The 17,236-nt window shown below is 39.4% G+C and overlaps 1 protein-coding gene across 1 annotated transcript in view; it reads right to left on the bottom strand.

The window, feature by feature from the left end:
• The window catches only part of POLA1 (DNA polymerase alpha 1, catalytic subunit), a 299,648-nt gene that overhangs the window by 153,084 nt on the left and 129,328 nt on the right, over positions 1 to 17,236 (bottom strand). Inside the window, exon 32 of the mRNA XM_048213462.2 lies at positions 12,649 to 12,823. Coding sequence (XP_048069419.1) covers positions 12,649 to 12,823 — 175 coding nt within the window. The remainder of the gene's footprint in view (positions 1 to 12,648; positions 12,824 to 17,236) is intronic.

Raw genomic sequence — 17,236 nt, 5'->3', positions numbered from 1 at the left:
TCAAACAGATGTATTCAGAACTCAGTGACAAGATCCTAAATCCTATCTGGTCAATTTTCAAGTGACATCTACACTTGAGGCTGACTGACAGGGTGGAAAGGTACTGAAAAAAGAATAAAAACAGAGACTATGAGTCTCAATTTTCTCACCTACGAAATGGAGGTAGTGTCACCGACCAGGCACTTCTGAAGTTTAAATCAGACATTAGAGGACAAACCCCTTTCAGTGGTGCCTAGCATGTGATAAGCATGCAATAAATATCGTATGAATGAAAAAATAAAACAGTAGATGAACATCATTTAATCTAGACGATATTCACTCAAGATTATGCATTTGGAAAAATATATGGAACACATGTTCAGACTGCACAGCAAGTTAATAGCTGCTCTTTGTAGGAATTAATCAAAATGAGTATTTCCTAACATGATCATACAATAAAAACAAAAAGTACACATTGAAAACAAATGGAAAAATATTCTTGTTTAGTGACATAATTACTGTAAGCGAGGTCACTTGGCCCCAGGACTCACTATACATTTATATTTTACAAATTACCTATCCCCTAAGAGAAATAGCAAATTAGTGAAGAGTGGTGGGAATATATACCTCCCCATTTAAAGATAAAGAGGGGCAGAGAAAATGAGCGAGAGAGGCCACACCCAGGAACGAGGCCATTTCTTGTCTGTACTGAAGGGTAATGTTGCAAATTCCTGAAATCATTTGTGAGTCCAACTGTATTCACATAATGTCTTGCTTCATCAACAATTATGAGAAAGAACTTCACCATTTCCCTGACGGTATGATTATTCATCAATTTCTCAGGCCAATACTATTCAAAAAGTAAGGAAAAAGAAACAACAGTAGGCAAAGGTTTTCTCAACAGCAGGCTTCTTTCACAACCCAAAAATCCAGGAACGAAACAACACTGGTTTTGCACATACCAGAAATGGCCAACCTGCAGCAAGGAAGCAACGAAAGCTCTCCCTAGGCCACCCTACCAGACGCTGCCTATTTAGTGTACCTGAGGCCACAGGGGAGCCTGCCTGCTGAGTAAGCCAAAACTGGACAAGGGCCCTCTTGCTACTTACAGAGAAATGCCCAACAAGTGGCCAAAAGTCATGAAAAAAAAAATCAGGCCTTATGAAATGGGTACTTTAATGTCCAATTCCACAAACAACCCTCATGTGCCCATGGCAATAACAAAGCTAAGTGGCGTAGCAGATTACTTCAGATTTATTCCCATGCTGAATTTTTTAAAGAGAAGGGGTTTCATCTCAGCATTCCTGGTCACAGACCAATGATAAATTTTAAAAATATAAAAGGAGGGGACACTGTAATTACCTTAAAATATTAGGTATATAATGATCCCTGTATAAGTTACTTGGATACAAAAATGTCATAAAGAAGTAATTTTCTTGAGAGGACAATTATAAGTTCAACAGGTAAATCACAGGGCTAAATTTTTTTTATGAAAACATAGAATGTCATGTTAAAAAATAAGGATCACTGCTGCTGGAATCTTTCTTTTAAAGGTCAAAATCTAGGCTGAAACAAGCCCCAAACTTACTCAGCAAAGGAATTAATGTTTCCAAATCCTCACAGAATTGGCAACAAGCAGCTTATTTCAAAGTTTCGGGAGACTTAAAAGTTTTACTGCTTATACCGTAACTCATTAAGGCCAGAGGGAAACAGGAAAAAAAAGTATCTGGTGCTGCCACCTAGAGGTAGATTCTAAATTTTAAAATGTGCAAAATAGAGCTGCTACGTGGAACTCATTTGTAATTATTATCCCTCCAAAATTAAACACTTTTGTTGGAAAAGACATTAAAGCAAAATGTTTATGATCAAAGGTATCATATATGCTGTGTAATAAATATTAAACTGCTCACCATACAGTAAGTAATCATATTTGTCTTTTGAGGAAGAGATGCAAAACTGAATTCCAAATTCCATATCTCTTCTGAGACCTTTCTCTAAACAACTGGCTTAAAGAAACAAATTTTATGCCCTATTTGAGAAAAGGAACTTCCATTTTTATTAGCCTAGCTTTTGACAGGTAACTTCTATTATATGGTCCAGTACAGAATAAAGGAAAGAATAGCCTACTTGGGTCTCATAGTAGTTATCTGGGGAAGAGCAGCCGTAGTTCTGCCTGCAGTAAGCAGAAATGACATGTGCCTTAATTCAATCCTGTGACTTGTAGTGATACAGTCACACCATTTTTGGGGGGCTGGGGGCAGGATGGGGAGAACAGAAGGGAAAGTGAAATGAAATTAAAATAATGACATTTATAATTAGAAAATTTATAGGATCTCACATTATTTTGGCAACAGGATCAAAGCTCTCATGTTTCAAAAAGTATTTATAGAAAGTAACATCATAGGCACTGGGGTGGATGAGTTCAGCAGTGCTGTTTTTTTTTTTTACTTAAGATCACCAGATATTTAGCACACATACCTCCAATGTGACATGTAGCACAAAATTAATTTTTCTACCATTGTACTTCCTAAACATTGTAAGCTATGCCTGTTTTTAGAATGTTCACCTGCTCCCATTCCCAAGGATTATTTAAACTGCTCTGAATTCAAGGCATTCAGTTGAGAGGCTGATGCATTGGACCAAGTAATTTTCTTCCTTCAAAAGACAAGATCTCTATTAATGCAAATGCAAATAACTATGGTAAGGCCAATTATATATGTCCATATAGGTGGGGAAGAGGGAAAAACCCATATGAATGAAACTCCAAATGAGCAGAGAGAAACTGATATCCCCAAGCAGCTGCTTGTAATAATTACTTAAGCTACTAGTAATAGAATCTTATTGTGAATTTTTTTTTCCTAAAAATTTTTCTAGGAAATGAATCATTTATCTTTTGCATGAATCCAGGCTTTCATGTGTCTGGACTTCTTAGAGAACACTATACAAACTGAGTATTTAGTATGATTAAAGAAAAAAAATAATGATTTTTTAAAAGGTGAACACTACAGCCATAAAAAGTCTTGTATAAGAATTTTCACAGCAGCTTTATTCATAATAACCAGAAACTGGCAACAATCCAGACGTCCACCAACACGAGAATGAGAAGAATAAATTGTTTTAATCTACCATGGAGTACTAGTCAGCAAAGAAAAAGAATGATCGTTGATAAATAGCACAAGATGCATGAATCTCAAAAATACCATGCTAAGTGAAAGAAGCTGAACACAAAAGTATACACTGTAGGAAATTATTTATATAAAATTCTGGAATAGGCAAAACTAACCTACAGTCAGAGAAATCAGATGAACGGTTTCTTTTGTGGGAGGGGATGCTGACTGGGAAGAAAAAAATGCGAACGTTCTGGGTGATGGAAAAGTTCTGTGTTTTGATAAACAGAATGTATGATACTCTTAAGATAGTAGCATTTCATTGTATGTAAATTATACTTGAAAAAAAAAACATGCCAAATAGAAGATGCTTGTAACACATATATCCAAAGGACGCCTATTTAGAATATATAAGGAATGCTCACAAATCAGTAAGAAAAAGACAACCCAACAGAAAAGTATACAAAGACTTCACCAGGCACCCCACAAAAGTAGATACTCAAATGGCCAATAAAGGATGTGAACAGGTGCTCAACTTCATTTGTCACCAAAGAAATGCAAATTAAGGGGCGCCTGGGTGGCACAGCGGTTGAGCGTCTGCCTTGGGCTCAGGGCGTGATCCCGGCGTTCTGGGATCGAGCCCCACATCAGGCTCCTCCGCTATGAGCCTGCTTCTTCCTCTCCCACTCCCCCTGCTTGTGTTCCCTCTCTCGCTGGCTGTCTCTATCTCTGTCGAATAAATAAAGAAAATCTTTAAAATAAAAAAAAAGAAATGCAAATTAAAATCACAGTGTTACGCCACCACATTAAAGGAAGATGACACAAAACACCAAGTGTCGCTAAGGACGTGGAGTGCTTATACACTAATAGTACAGAGTGTAAATCAGTTGAACCACTTTGGAAAATTAGTAGTATCTACTAAAGCTGAACACACATGTTTCCCAGGACCTAGCAATTCTCCTAAGTATATGCCCAACAGAAATACATGCAACCATTCAAGAGAAGACATGTGCAGGAATGCTCAAAACAGCACTATCCCTAATCACCCAATTGTGGAAACAACCCATAGGTGCACCTACACTAGACAGTCATCAAGTGTGGGTAGTCATACAGTGAAATACTACACAGAAATTAAGTACAACCACCTGGATGACTCTAACAAACATAATACAAATGAAAGTAGCCAGACACAAAGAGCAAAGACAATTTATGTCATGGCCAAAAATAAGAAAACCTCTTCTATGATGTCAGAAATCAGGACTGTAATTTTCTGGGGAGAGTAGAGGGTAGTTTCTAGGAGGTGGCATGAGAGGGGTTATGGGGATATAGTAATACAGGTTTCTTGAGCTCAGGGCTGACTACACTGGTATGTGTTTACTTGTGAAAATTCGTCAAGCTGTTCAGTTCAGTTTCATGTGCTTTTTCCGAATGTATGTTATACCACCAGAAAAATTCAGGATGAAAAAGGTGAGAAAATGAGTACAAAATATTTATGATATACCTGTGAGTTTGTGTCCAAACGTTTGTTATTCTAACCAGACATTATATACCTCCTCGCAGGTGTGCACACCATCAGTCAGGAAGATTAACAAAAACTAAAAGAAACTGAACTGAAATACAGTCAAGTTTTTAGTTCTAACTACCACTTCACAGGACATACAGGAGACAGAGAAACATGTTAAAATATACCAGTAGGATGCAACTGGCAAACTCCAGAATGGGGGAAATTGTAAAGGACAACCTCCCCGCCCCGTTTCTTAACAAGTAAATTGGAAGAATGAATTAAAAAAGGAGATTAGGGGCGCCTGGGTGGCACAGCGGTTGGGCGTCTGCCTTCGGCTCAGGGCGTGATCCCGGTGTTGTGGGATCGAGCCCCACATCAGGCTCCTCTGCTATGAGCCTGCTTCTTCCTCTCCCACTCCCCCTGCTTGTGTTCCCTCTCTCGCTGGCTGTCTCTATCTCTGTCAAATAAATAAATAAAATCTTTTAAAAAAAAAAAGGAGATTAACTATCATATGGACCCTGATTAGATTTCAATTCAAACAGAGAGCTTTTTAAAAGACGTGCACCCTTAATGCAATCAGGGAATATGAATGTTTATTAGATATTTGATAAAATGAAGCAATTGTGGTTTTTGTTCTGTTTTTTTACTAGTGATGATAATACTGTAATTATGTTGGAAAGGGGGAATCCTTGTCTTTTAGAAATGTAAAATGCAGTATTTACAGGTAAAATTAGATGGTATCTAGGATTCACCTCAAAATAGAGCAGGTGGAAAAGAGGAACAGACTGGGTCATGAGCACCTGGGGACTTCTTATGCAATTCTCTACTATTGCACATGCTTAGAATTTTCCATAATAAAACATTTTAAGAATACTGTAGATCCGGGGCGCCTGGGTGGCACAGCGGTTAAGCATCTGCCTTCGGCTCAGGGCGTGATCCCGGCGTTATGGGATCGAGCCCCACATCAGGCTCCTCCGCTGGGAGCCTGCTTCTTCCTCTCCCACTCCCCCTGCTTGTGTTCCCTCTCTCGCTGGCTGTCTCTATCTCTGTCAAATAAATAAATAAAAATAAAAAATCTTAAAAAAAAAAAGAATACTGTAGATCCAATTTCAAGATAAACAACCGACTACACAAGTGGCAGACACCTAAAACCGCCTTTCACGGCAACAATAAACCTTTCTACAACACAAATGGAAAACTTCTGAGTATTTAAAAAAAAAATAATATCCAAACCCTTGGGTTAAATAAACTCCGAAGATTTTTACTGTCCTGCGGAAAGTAACTCCCAAAATCTTGACAGGAAAAAAAACTTCTAATGTGCAGCACCCTCATGACCTCACACAACTGTTTTAATGCCCTTGATGATAGCTCTAAATGTACCTTTTAACTTAATGACATGTGTACCTCTGGGCAGGAAAAAGCTTCCGAAGTATTTTCTTTCCTATTTTTAAACCTGAGAGAAGATAGTAAGTGTATGCTGAAAAAATATTTGGGAAATAAAATAGCACAAAATAATAGACCAAGAATTGCTGCTCTTACAATAAAGTCCTCTTCTCCCCAGCCATGTTGGTAAATATGTGGGGGGGGGGGCAGGCTGGAGGTGCCTAGACGCATCTTTTTAAAAGTTAGTAACTATTTAACCATTTTTTTCTTCTGATTTTGTAAAAAATGTCTTATTTTTAATAAGAATATTACTTTTTCAAGAAGGAAGCTATAATTCACCACCTTCACCCTTTCCAGGCTTATTCATACATATATATTTAACATAGTTTTAATCTTGTATACAATGCTGTGTTCAGTTGTTTTCATTTATTATGTCTTACCCATTTTTCCTTAGGCTACACAGTTGGTAAGTGCCATTTTGGTATACTTAATTAAAATGATCCACCTTTTTCAAAAACTTGATCTACACTTACTACTACTGCACTGTATACTTGAAAGTTGCTGAGAGTACACCTTAAGCATTCTCACCACACTGAAGAGTTAATTATGGAAATTCTGTGAGGTGATGGATGTGTTAATGCTCTTGATCTTGGTGCATTCTACAATGTATATGTATATAAAATCATCACTTCATACGCTTTAAATTATTTGTCAATTATTTCTCAATAAAGTTAAAAATTTTTAAAAATTGATTTAACTTATAAATAAGAGAAATTCCCATTTTTCCCTGGAAATTCCAAGTGTTACAAAGCCAGGAGACTATTAGTCCCAGCGATTATCCTAAACACGCCCCAGCTTGGCTCCAAGTTCCCAGGGGTCTCTGCCTGACTTAGGTGAGCACTGTCACTGCAGGTCCTCATGTGCCATGTGGAGTGGCTGAGATGGCCTGGGTCACAACTTTGGAGGTCGGGGCCCCTGCCATTCAGCAATGGGCTGTAAGAACTAATGAGAGGTGGGAACAGGCAACCATTCCCAAGTCCACACTGGCCTCTCCAAAGTGCATTCCCAAAACGCCCCAAATGCCAACACCTTCATAAACTTTTCCCTGGTGGCCCTAGCCACAAGTGGTCTCTGCTTCCCCTGAGTGCCTGAAATCCTCTATTTTACCTCTTTTGGGACATGAACTGTACTGTCCACTAGACTTCCCCAAGAGAGTGAAACTGACTAAATGGACTGGGCTGTAATTCGAGTAAAGCAACCAGGGCTTACTCATCTTCATCTCCCTCACAGTGCCCATTATGATGCTGAGCACAGCAGGTCTTCAACATTAATCTATTCAATGAATGCAAAAGTGGGCTGGGAGCATGATCCATTTGATGATGTGAATGAAATGACGTTTCATCCTGGAACAGATGGTTCTTACCAGCTCACAAGAAAATATCCTATTTTGCATCTGGTGCAATCTTACTTTCAAAATTTTATTAATTATGGTATACAAAATATTTAAGGTTTGCAAATGACGGTCATATATGTACATCTTCTAAGAGCTTAACTGCAAAAAAGGCGAGAGTCTGCAAAGTAATACCTGAGGCACGCGCTGGTGGCATCACCCTACTCCCAACCACCTATACCTAACCCTCCACCATCTTTTGTAGGCCTGTCTCCCTGGGCCTGTCAAAAGCACCCCCAACACTGCTTGGCCTGCTGTTGCAATTATTTCTTGGATATTACCGGACCCTGTCTATTGACAAAAAAATACCTTTTGTAACCTGTGTGGTATGGGGACATTTTTTAAAAAGGGAATTTTTATTTTCCAATTTAATCCAGGAATACCCTGGGTTAACTGTGTTGTCTTGTTTTAAGCCTACTTTTCAGAGATTAAATGCTAAATTCTCACGTTCTTCAAAAACCCATAATTTCTCAGGGCCAATGAGAAAACTGCCCAGGTAGCCAAATGCCTGCAATTTTACCACTGACCATGAAGAAATGTACTTGACAGCTATTATACAAATCACTGGTCATTGGAGGAAAGATACTACATAATTCTAAGTACTGTAATGCATGAAATATAAATTTATTAAAAGATGAAATTCAAGGATGAACTTTAGACTATTCCTATCGCTGGCCTGTTTTGCCAGGTACAGAAGATTATTTGGATGCTGAAGCATACTGTGAATATTTCCTCCACAGACGATAAAGAGCTTTCATTAGAACAAGAGAGGAGAAAAAAACCTAAGAGAACAAAAGCTAAGAGTTCCAAGTTTTAGTGGCCATGTTTCCCATTGGGCTATTGTGTAAGAAGAGTAATACTATATTTTTTTTTTCTATTCACAGATGGGAAAGAGTAAAATTTTGCTTTATTTAAGCCCAATAGCAATAATCTTACATGGGTTTCAGAAAAATGATACACATTTTACTGTGGGATAATGAGGACCATTAGTTATTAGAGAGAACAAATTATTTTCTTTCAATTCAACACACTTATTCATTCACTCATTTAATAGACCATCCTCTCTCCTTTTCACTAAAATGGCCTTCCCATACAGAACACCTGGCCATGCAACATGCCACCAGACAGGCTTTAGGAGGTGTGTTGACAGGGAGAAAAATAGTCGGAGAATTTCCAAAGTGAAGCCACAGGATAAAACCAACACTCGATGCTTGCCTTTCATTTCAAGGAAAGCAGTATAAAAGCAATAGAAAAAGAAAAAGGTAGTTGAAAAATACACTTGCTCTCCACAAAAGAGTCTTAAAAATAAAAAATCATGAACTTAATAATTTTCCTAAATGAAATTATGCCATTATTCCTGATTTCTTTGTACTAACTAAAAGGACAAAGTATCAAACTTCACTAAAGTTTCAACACTGTAATACATTTCATTAGTCAAAGATAAAAACTACATTAAAAGCAAGAGAATTATTTTATGTCTGTGATTAGGCAGTTGGAGGGCTTATATTTTATGTATACATTTGTACACTTCAACTTATTTAACAGTGTCAGTTCACTAACTGCAGTTTTTTTAATATAAAGAAAACAGATTTAGAATTTTAAAAACAAATTACAGTAATTTTATGCCTATAGCTTGCACCTCTTAGAAACCATGCACCCCCTAACACTCTCCTTACTTTCCCACCACTTTCCAACCCCCTCCCTCCTCCTCTCTAAAACCACAGGCTAAGTAAGAACTGGTAACAGGGGCCTCAAATCCTCTAGTGAAGTACAGCCACCCTGGTTTTTCACTCAGGGTGGAGGAATAAAGGATGCCGATCACAGTGTGGCTCCCGCACAGGGCAGGGAGCAAATGCCTGCACAGAGCTGCCCGGAGACCTTCCATGCTTTCTACAAATCTTCATGGTAGCTGGCATTTGCTGTCCTGCAATTCACTAATGTGGACCTCCTAGGGGAAAAAGAGGGAGAGAGAAAGGACTACAGGATTTCTCACTAATGCAGGTGATGCCATCACCACTGGTGATGGTAGGAGGTGTAGTGGGAAAAGAGGACAAGCAGGGGAGGAGGGAAACGGCGCAGTGAAGACAACTTCACAGGTCCTCAGTGTAAGAACTGATGTCAAGTGGCAAAAGACAAAAATCAAAAAAAGATAGAAAGGGGTATAGCCGCAACTCCTTGAGAGCTGAGGACGCAGATCCTTCCTGGAGCTCTGACTGGCTACCTGGCACCAAGAGCTTGCAGGTCGGGGCTGGGGGAAGGGTGGGGGGGATAGACGGGGACTGGGCGGGACTGTGCACAAGCATGGAAGGCTCCCACTGTGGACTGAACTGGTCAGTAATAACATGAACGCTCTAAAGATGGGCCTCATGAGGCTACCAGCTTTGAAAATCATTTGTGAAAACTGGATTCATAAGGCAGCTGCAATTAGGATAAAGTTCGTGTTTAAGCAAGTCAAAATCTGCCCACTGTTTAATTTATAGTTATCTTAAATATGACCCCAGAACCAACAGAATCAGTGTGGTCCCCTCTGGGACCAGTGTTGAGATACCTGAGCAGGCATCAGGCTACCCCTGGGCAGGCTCCACCACCCTTCACTCAAGCGCTCTTCGGCTGAAATACAAGGTTCTGTCTGCTCTTATCTTTTTCATGTCCCTCATGAGGTGGCACTCGTTCCCTCTACTCCCGCTCAGCGCTGGGCCACCGGGAAATTTAAAACCAATGAAGTAAAGGGTAGCAATTAGCCTCCAGGCCAGGTTCTTGGTGATACTAACAGAAAAACTGGGAGATCTACTCTTTAAAGAAATGGTTCCACTCAGGAGTTTTTGGTGCTTATGTTGGGGGGGGGGGTGGCAGCCACTGGTCCAGGGGGGTGCAGTGGGGAGAAGAGGGAGCATTAAGAAAATGAAGCTCCTGCAACTTCACATCCACATCTGCTTAGGGACCTCTGATACGGCTCTCTGAGCTAAGAACAAGGCAGCAGAGTGTGCAGCACAGTGGTGAGGAGCACAAGATGTGGAGTCACAGAGAGCTGGGTCCCCATCTGACCACAGCCAGCCACTTGAGAGCTATGCAACGAGACCAAGTTAGTTACTTCTCTAAGCCTTGGCTTCCTTCCTTGTAAAATGGAGTGAATACAACAGACCCTTATGAGGTTGGTGTGAAGATTAAATTAGATAACATATGCAAAGTACTTATTACAGTATCCGCCAGAGTAAGCACCCAAGACAGGGGCGAGAAAAAAGAAGGAAGCTAAAAACTACTGAGTACTTACACTCCCCTTCTCACAGCTGAGGATGTATAAACATCATCAAATACAACTCAACTATGAGAACACACTGTATGGCGATTTGGGTAGCAGATTTTATCTTCCTCATTATGTTTTGCTTAGGCAAATGTTAAAAATGAGTTTCCACTTCCAGAGCAGACAATGGTGCAGGGTAGAAGAGTCAGGGCTGGTAGGCAGGAGTTCAGAAAAATACTCACCAGGGCAGGATGACAAACATGTGACTTACTCATTCATCTGTCCAATCACAGCCCACACACGCATAGTGAGCACTAACTATGTACAAATCTTTTTTTTCCTTTTGAAATGTTATTCAAATTTTAGTTAGTTAACATATAGTGTAATATTGGTTTCAAGAGAAGAATTCAGTGATTCATCACAAACAGCACCCAGCGCTCATCACAAGTGCCCTCCTTAATACCCATTGCCCATTTAGCCCAGCCCCCACATCCCTCCCTCCATTAAGTTAAGCTCAGTTCTCTATCACTACGAGTCTCTTATGGTTTTCTTCCCTCTCTTTTTGTTCCTCCCCTTCCCATATTTTCATCTGTTTTGTTCCTTAAATTCCACATATGAGTAGAATCATATGGTATTTGTCTTTCTCTGGCTTATTTGGCCTAACACAATACACTCTAGCTCCATCCATGTTGTTGCAAATGGCAAGGTTTCATTCTTTTTGACAAAACTATGTACAAATCTTATGGACTGGAGGAGTGTGGACACGTGTATGCAGAAGCCTGGCAAGAGAGTGGGATGTGGCTGCTAACAGCACACACTGAGTAAGTACTCCCTCTGCTCCAGGCCTGTGCAGAGCATCACACATGTATCATCTATTGCTCCCTCAGAGCAACAGCAGTTTACGATTCCAGAAACCAAAGCTTAGATCAAGGTTAGAGGCTTGCAAAAGCCACAGAGCTTGTAGATAGCAGAACCAGCATGTAAGTCTAAGTCCCTATGAAGTCAAAGCCCATGTCTTAAGCCAGACACTTCAATGAGGGGGAGAATTTTCCATGAAGCACGGACAGAATGAGCAATGCCTTATGTAGGGGATCCCTAAGTATACCAATTAAGAAAGAAGGCTAGGAGCTCCAAAGTTAGAGTCTACCACTGCCAGAGTAAAAGACTATGTGAGATGTCAGTGCCATCTGGACTTTATAGATAGTGAGGCACCATCTAAAGACTTTATAAGGCAGTATTCTAAAAATATTCATCGTTGCATACAATGGGATAGAGTAGACATCTTAAATCAATGTAACTCTTTACATGCTGGTCATCTAGAAATGAAATCAGAGCAAGTAATGAAACACATTTCTAAGCACGAGACAACAATCTGGTGCGACAGCAAAAAGTCAAAAAATGCTGAGGTTTCAGGGTTGACCAGCACCTCTTGGGATGATGAGAAATTAGGAATCAGTTAATTCCTGGAAGGTAACAACATGCCTAGTTTTCAAAGAATTTAAAATAAATTGAGAGTAGGATATTCATAGGGAAATGAATACTAGAAATTAAAACTTTTAATTGTTAAAAAAGCTGTGTATTCTCACTTTATAGAAAAATACATTTAGAGACATCACAACACCATCAATCTCCTTATTACTAGAAGTTCACCAATGAAAGCTACAACAGTGTAAGCTCAGATACTGTAACTATGCCTAAAATCCCTTCATTCCTTCTCCTGCCTTCCCTCTCTTCCCTCGGCATTTACTGATTGAGTGCCTACTATGGAGCAGGCATGTGGCTACAGAGGTAGCAAGCACATGGGGTCCATAGTCTATGAAGGGAGATAGACAGTAACCAATCAATCACAAAAATAAATGCCCAACTATAAACAAAGAAGTGCTCGACACACACCACACCTATAAACAAGGATCACAACAGGTGAGGGAGGACTGTGGGTGCTGGTCGAGCCGGGTAAGAGGCTATGTGAGCTGGGGACACTTACCTAACCATGTTGCAATGAGGACAGCATCAATTCCGTCTATTGGCTCACAGATCCGAGCCACAACTGGGTGAATCTGCTGAGCCAGGTAGTACTGGGTGTCAATGGTTAAATTGTCCTGTTTCTGTAGCTGCTCAGGTGCATAGGCCCGCTGACTCGCAGTGAGGTTTGACCCATCCTACAAAAGGACATGGTACAGGTAAAGTTGTAGGAAATTCAGTCACACATACATGCTTGGCCAAAAAGATGGACAATAGGGGCGCCTGGGTGGCACAGCGGTTAAGCGTCTGCCTTCGGCTCAGGGCGTGATCCCGGCATTATGGGATCGAGCCCCACATCAGGCTCCTCTGCTATGAGCCTGCTTCTTCCTCTCCCACTCCCCTTGCTTGTGTTCGCTCTCTCGCTGGCTGTCTCTATCTCTGTCAAATAAATAAATAAAATCTTTAAAAAAAAAAAAGATGGACAATAATTCAAATTTTATATATTCAATTTCAAACACAAAGAAGTCCTTTCGACCTATTGGTGAGCATTTCACATGTATCTAAGAGGAGGAAGATCAAGGAAAACATGTCACCCACTGTCCAAGAATGTAAATCCAGCATGTGTTGTGTTCTATTTTTTGTTGAAACATGAAACCAACAAGACGGCATGACTAGATTAAATAATTCCACCTGCCATATCACAGAACCACACTGAGAAGACTTGCTAACTATTAGTCTAGTCAAAAAGGCCTTTTAGGAGTGATGAGAAAAAACATGTGTGGTCCTTTTATTATGTTAACACAATCCCTTCATGGAAGAATTCTTGTCATAATCTCATCTTTAAGCCCCCAGGGTGATATTTTCTATGAGAGCTTTATGTATCGAGAAGCAAATGAGCAAGGGGAAAAGAAAAGGGTATGAAACCCACATAGTAACTTATATACAAGATATAATAGGAGTAAAATTAATGAGCTATCTTGGTGGAGTGGCAACACTCTAGAAGCAAAATATTTGGCCACTGGAATGAAGGGCATGCCATTTTGCACTGTTTACATGGCTCTCCTCAAGGAAAGAAAGATGAGTTGGAGAGTATCTTTCAAAGGCTTCCTCTTAATAAAAATAAAAGTTGTATAATTCTATGTAATTGGTCCATATACAGCCCTGTGGGTGAGGTCACCATCACCTGTGAATCAAAAGAAGTCATCACACTACTGGACCAACACCCGACAACTCACTCCACTCCTCCTCTTTTCTACAACAACAGAATTTAATAATCAGACTAATCAATATTAACTATTCATAGTACTAAGCTGCTCTGCAAAACGGATAACATTAATCCTATTCTTTCATTCCTGCTACAATTAGCCCCTTTTCAGCTCAGCATCCAGCCCAAAGCAGAGGCTACTTGCACCACTGTCTTCAGACTGGAGGCAGAGGCCTCTTTCTCTGGCAAGGCTCTTGATGGAAACAAACTGGGATGTTTATCAACTAGGCCCTACTTAGTCTAGGATAAAATGAAATACTTAGAAAGCAAACCTTGGATTAAAAGACTTGTCACGTGTTATATGTAACTAATGAATCACTGAACACTACAACAAAAACTAATGATATACTATACAGTGGCTAACTGAACATAATAAAATAAATAAATATTTAATGTAGATTAAAAAAAAAAAGACTTGCCAAGTAATTTTTTTCCCAGAGTTCACAACATGGTAAAAAAAATTAGGCAGAATTCATCAACTTTAATTGTTGCTCTTTGTGAAGTCTGAATTATTAGATGAGAGTAAGATGACAGCCAATGACAAAAAGAGGGTAAAAAATCCCTAGGCAATGACTTCATTAACACCTGAAACCTGATCAATTTACAGAATTGTATTTTTTTTTAAACTGGTCTGTCCTTAAGATTATAGCAATACTGAGGGGCGCTCAGTCAGTTGACCATTGGAATCTTGATTTTGACTCAGGTCATGATCTCAGGGTCAGGAGAAAGAGCCCTGCATTGGGCTCCACGCTTGGTGTACAGCCTGCTTGAGATTCTCTCTCTGACCCCTCTAAAAAAAATAAAGATTATATAGCAATGTTAAGTTTACTACTTTTTAATGGTCAATAAAAATCAAATTTATACAGGGGCGCCTGAGTGGCTCACCTGGTTAAGCGTCTGCCTTTGGCTCAAGTCATGATCTCTGGGTCCTGGGATCGAGTCCCCCATCAGGCTCCCTGCTCAGTGGGGAGTCCTCTTCTCTCTCCCTCTGCCCCTCCCTCCAACTCATGCTTGCTTGCTCACTCTCTCTCAAATAAATAAAAGCTTTAAAAAAAAAACCAATTTTCTACAGGCAAATTTTTTTTTAAAGGCATGTGAGTTATTCTCTAATATATCATTAGAAGATGTTCTCACAGTAAGTTTTTAAAAAAGCAGTTGAAAATTTCTAAGCATGTCCTCAGTTAAGAAAATTTTTATTTTTTTTTTAAAGATTTTATTTATTTATTTGACAGAGATAGAGACAGCCAGCGAGAGAGGGAACACAAGCAGGGGGAGTGGGAGAGGAAGAAACAGGCTCATAGCGGAGGAGCCTGATGTGGGGCTTGATCCCAGGACGCTGGGATCACGCCCTAAGCCAAAGGCAGACGCTTAACCGCTGTGCCACCCAGGCGCCCCAAGAAAATTTTTACTTTAACCATATAAAGTACCAGTTTCAACACTGACCCAAACATATTTCTTATTGTATTTAAAAAATCTGAGCCCAAACATGACTAAATTAAAAAAGAATTTGTAAGACAGGTTTTGCTGTGTCGTGTTGTGTTGTGCTGGAAAAACATTCAGGCCATGGGGGCGCCTGGGTGTGATTCAGTTGTTAAGCGTCTGCCTTTGGCTTAGGTCATGATTCCAGCATCCTGGGATCAAGCCCCCCGTCAGGCTCCCTGAGCCTGCTTCTCCTCTCCCACTCCCCCTGCTTGTGTTCCCTCTCTCGCTGTCTCTCTGTCAAATAAATAATAAATAAAATCTTTAAAAAAACAAACAAACAAACAAACATTCAGGCCGTGACATAAGATATATCCCTCACAGACCTAATTCTCAAACCTAGCAAGATCCCATGGTATATGCAATAACGTGTGGTGTACACCTTTAAAACCAGATTAAGAAGCAATGTTGGTCTTCCTTGAAGTGCCTATGTAGTAATTCATGAACTTCACAAAGTACATACTTCACAGAGACAACCAGGTGCAGTCAATTCATTCAAAACTATGTCGTCATCTTTAGTAGGAAACTAACGGAAAAAAGTTATTTAAATGGGTGACAAGTGGGCCCCTTAAAACAATTATGTTAAAGGCATGCCTTACGGAAATTACGTCTAATGAAAGTTAGATAATTGAGGTTTAAAACAACTAACAAGTGGAAGTTGATTTAAGATCTTAGCAAATAATTGATGTAGGTTTTACAAGTCAATGGACTACAATATAAATCCGACACCAAAAACATTACTCTCTGAACTCATCTGCATTTATAGTCAGAATAAATTATCAGTAGACTACTACACCTCTAAATATAAATTTCAAACAAAACAGAACCTGTCTAGGAAACAGACTATTCGTGGAGCGCACCTTTGCTTAAAGCAGTATAGTTCTCTTCAAAGTGTATCATCATACATTTTCAAAAAGATATCTAAAAATATGGTTGTGTTAAGAAACAGAATAATTTGAGTGCTTAAAAGCAAAAGAGTTAGGGAGCTTTGATTCACAAACATGCTCAAAGTGGGCCTGACCCACTACTAGGGGACAGAGGCAAATTAAAGTCCTACGGCTTTTCTTGGGATACAATGAGAAACATAAACAAACAAACAAAAAAACATGAACTGTAGTTTTAATAAGCAAGTAAGTTAAGGCCCAGCACCAGTCGATGGGGAAAACGCTGAAAATATATTAAATTGGATTTACCATACTATATTAGCATCAGCATTTTAGAGCTTTTCTAGCTCGATAAGACCTGGGAAAAAGAAATCATAAGACCCAATATCTAGACATCAAGGAACATAACCTTGACTTTTAAATCTATCAATCATACTACCATACATCTCCATTTCAGATTTAGCCAAAACATAATTGTGACTGGATTTCATTATTAGATGTTATTTCATGGAACGTATAAAATTTTTGAAAGCTATATTGCCATCTGCTCCTGTCATTAATAATCTAAAAGCTTTTCCATGTATGTGAAGTCATAAGTGAAAAAAAACTAGCCTATTTACCAAAATCTTTATTTGCATAATATGAAAATTGTTTTTTTGAGATGAGACTTGTCAGAGGCAATATGCAAAGCACATTAAGGGCTTGAGCAAGTCAGACATTTATGGAAATATTTTCCTGCAGGAATTGGCTTTCTGTAACAGTTCTTAATCAAGGGTAACCCTAGGAGGGAGACAGAGTCAAGTGCTGATTCCTGTCCATGTACTTAAATCATTTGTTATGTACATCATCCACAGTACCGAGCAGATATTAGCAGATAATTTTTAAATTCTGAAAAGACTCTATGATTTAAAAACACACTCATTGTAGTTTGACAAAGATCAATCATAATGCAATGAAATTTAAGGCTTATCTAATTTTTTTTT

This window comes from Ursus arctos, chromosome X (genome assembly GCF_023065955.2).
Source record: "Ursus arctos isolate Adak ecotype North America chromosome X, UrsArc2.0, whole genome shotgun sequence".
NCBI classification, from domain to species: domain Eukaryota; kingdom Metazoa; phylum Chordata; class Mammalia; order Carnivora; family Ursidae; genus Ursus; species Ursus arctos.
Note: the sequence above shows the minus strand (reverse complement) of the source record. Positions and strands in the feature narration are given on the sequence as shown.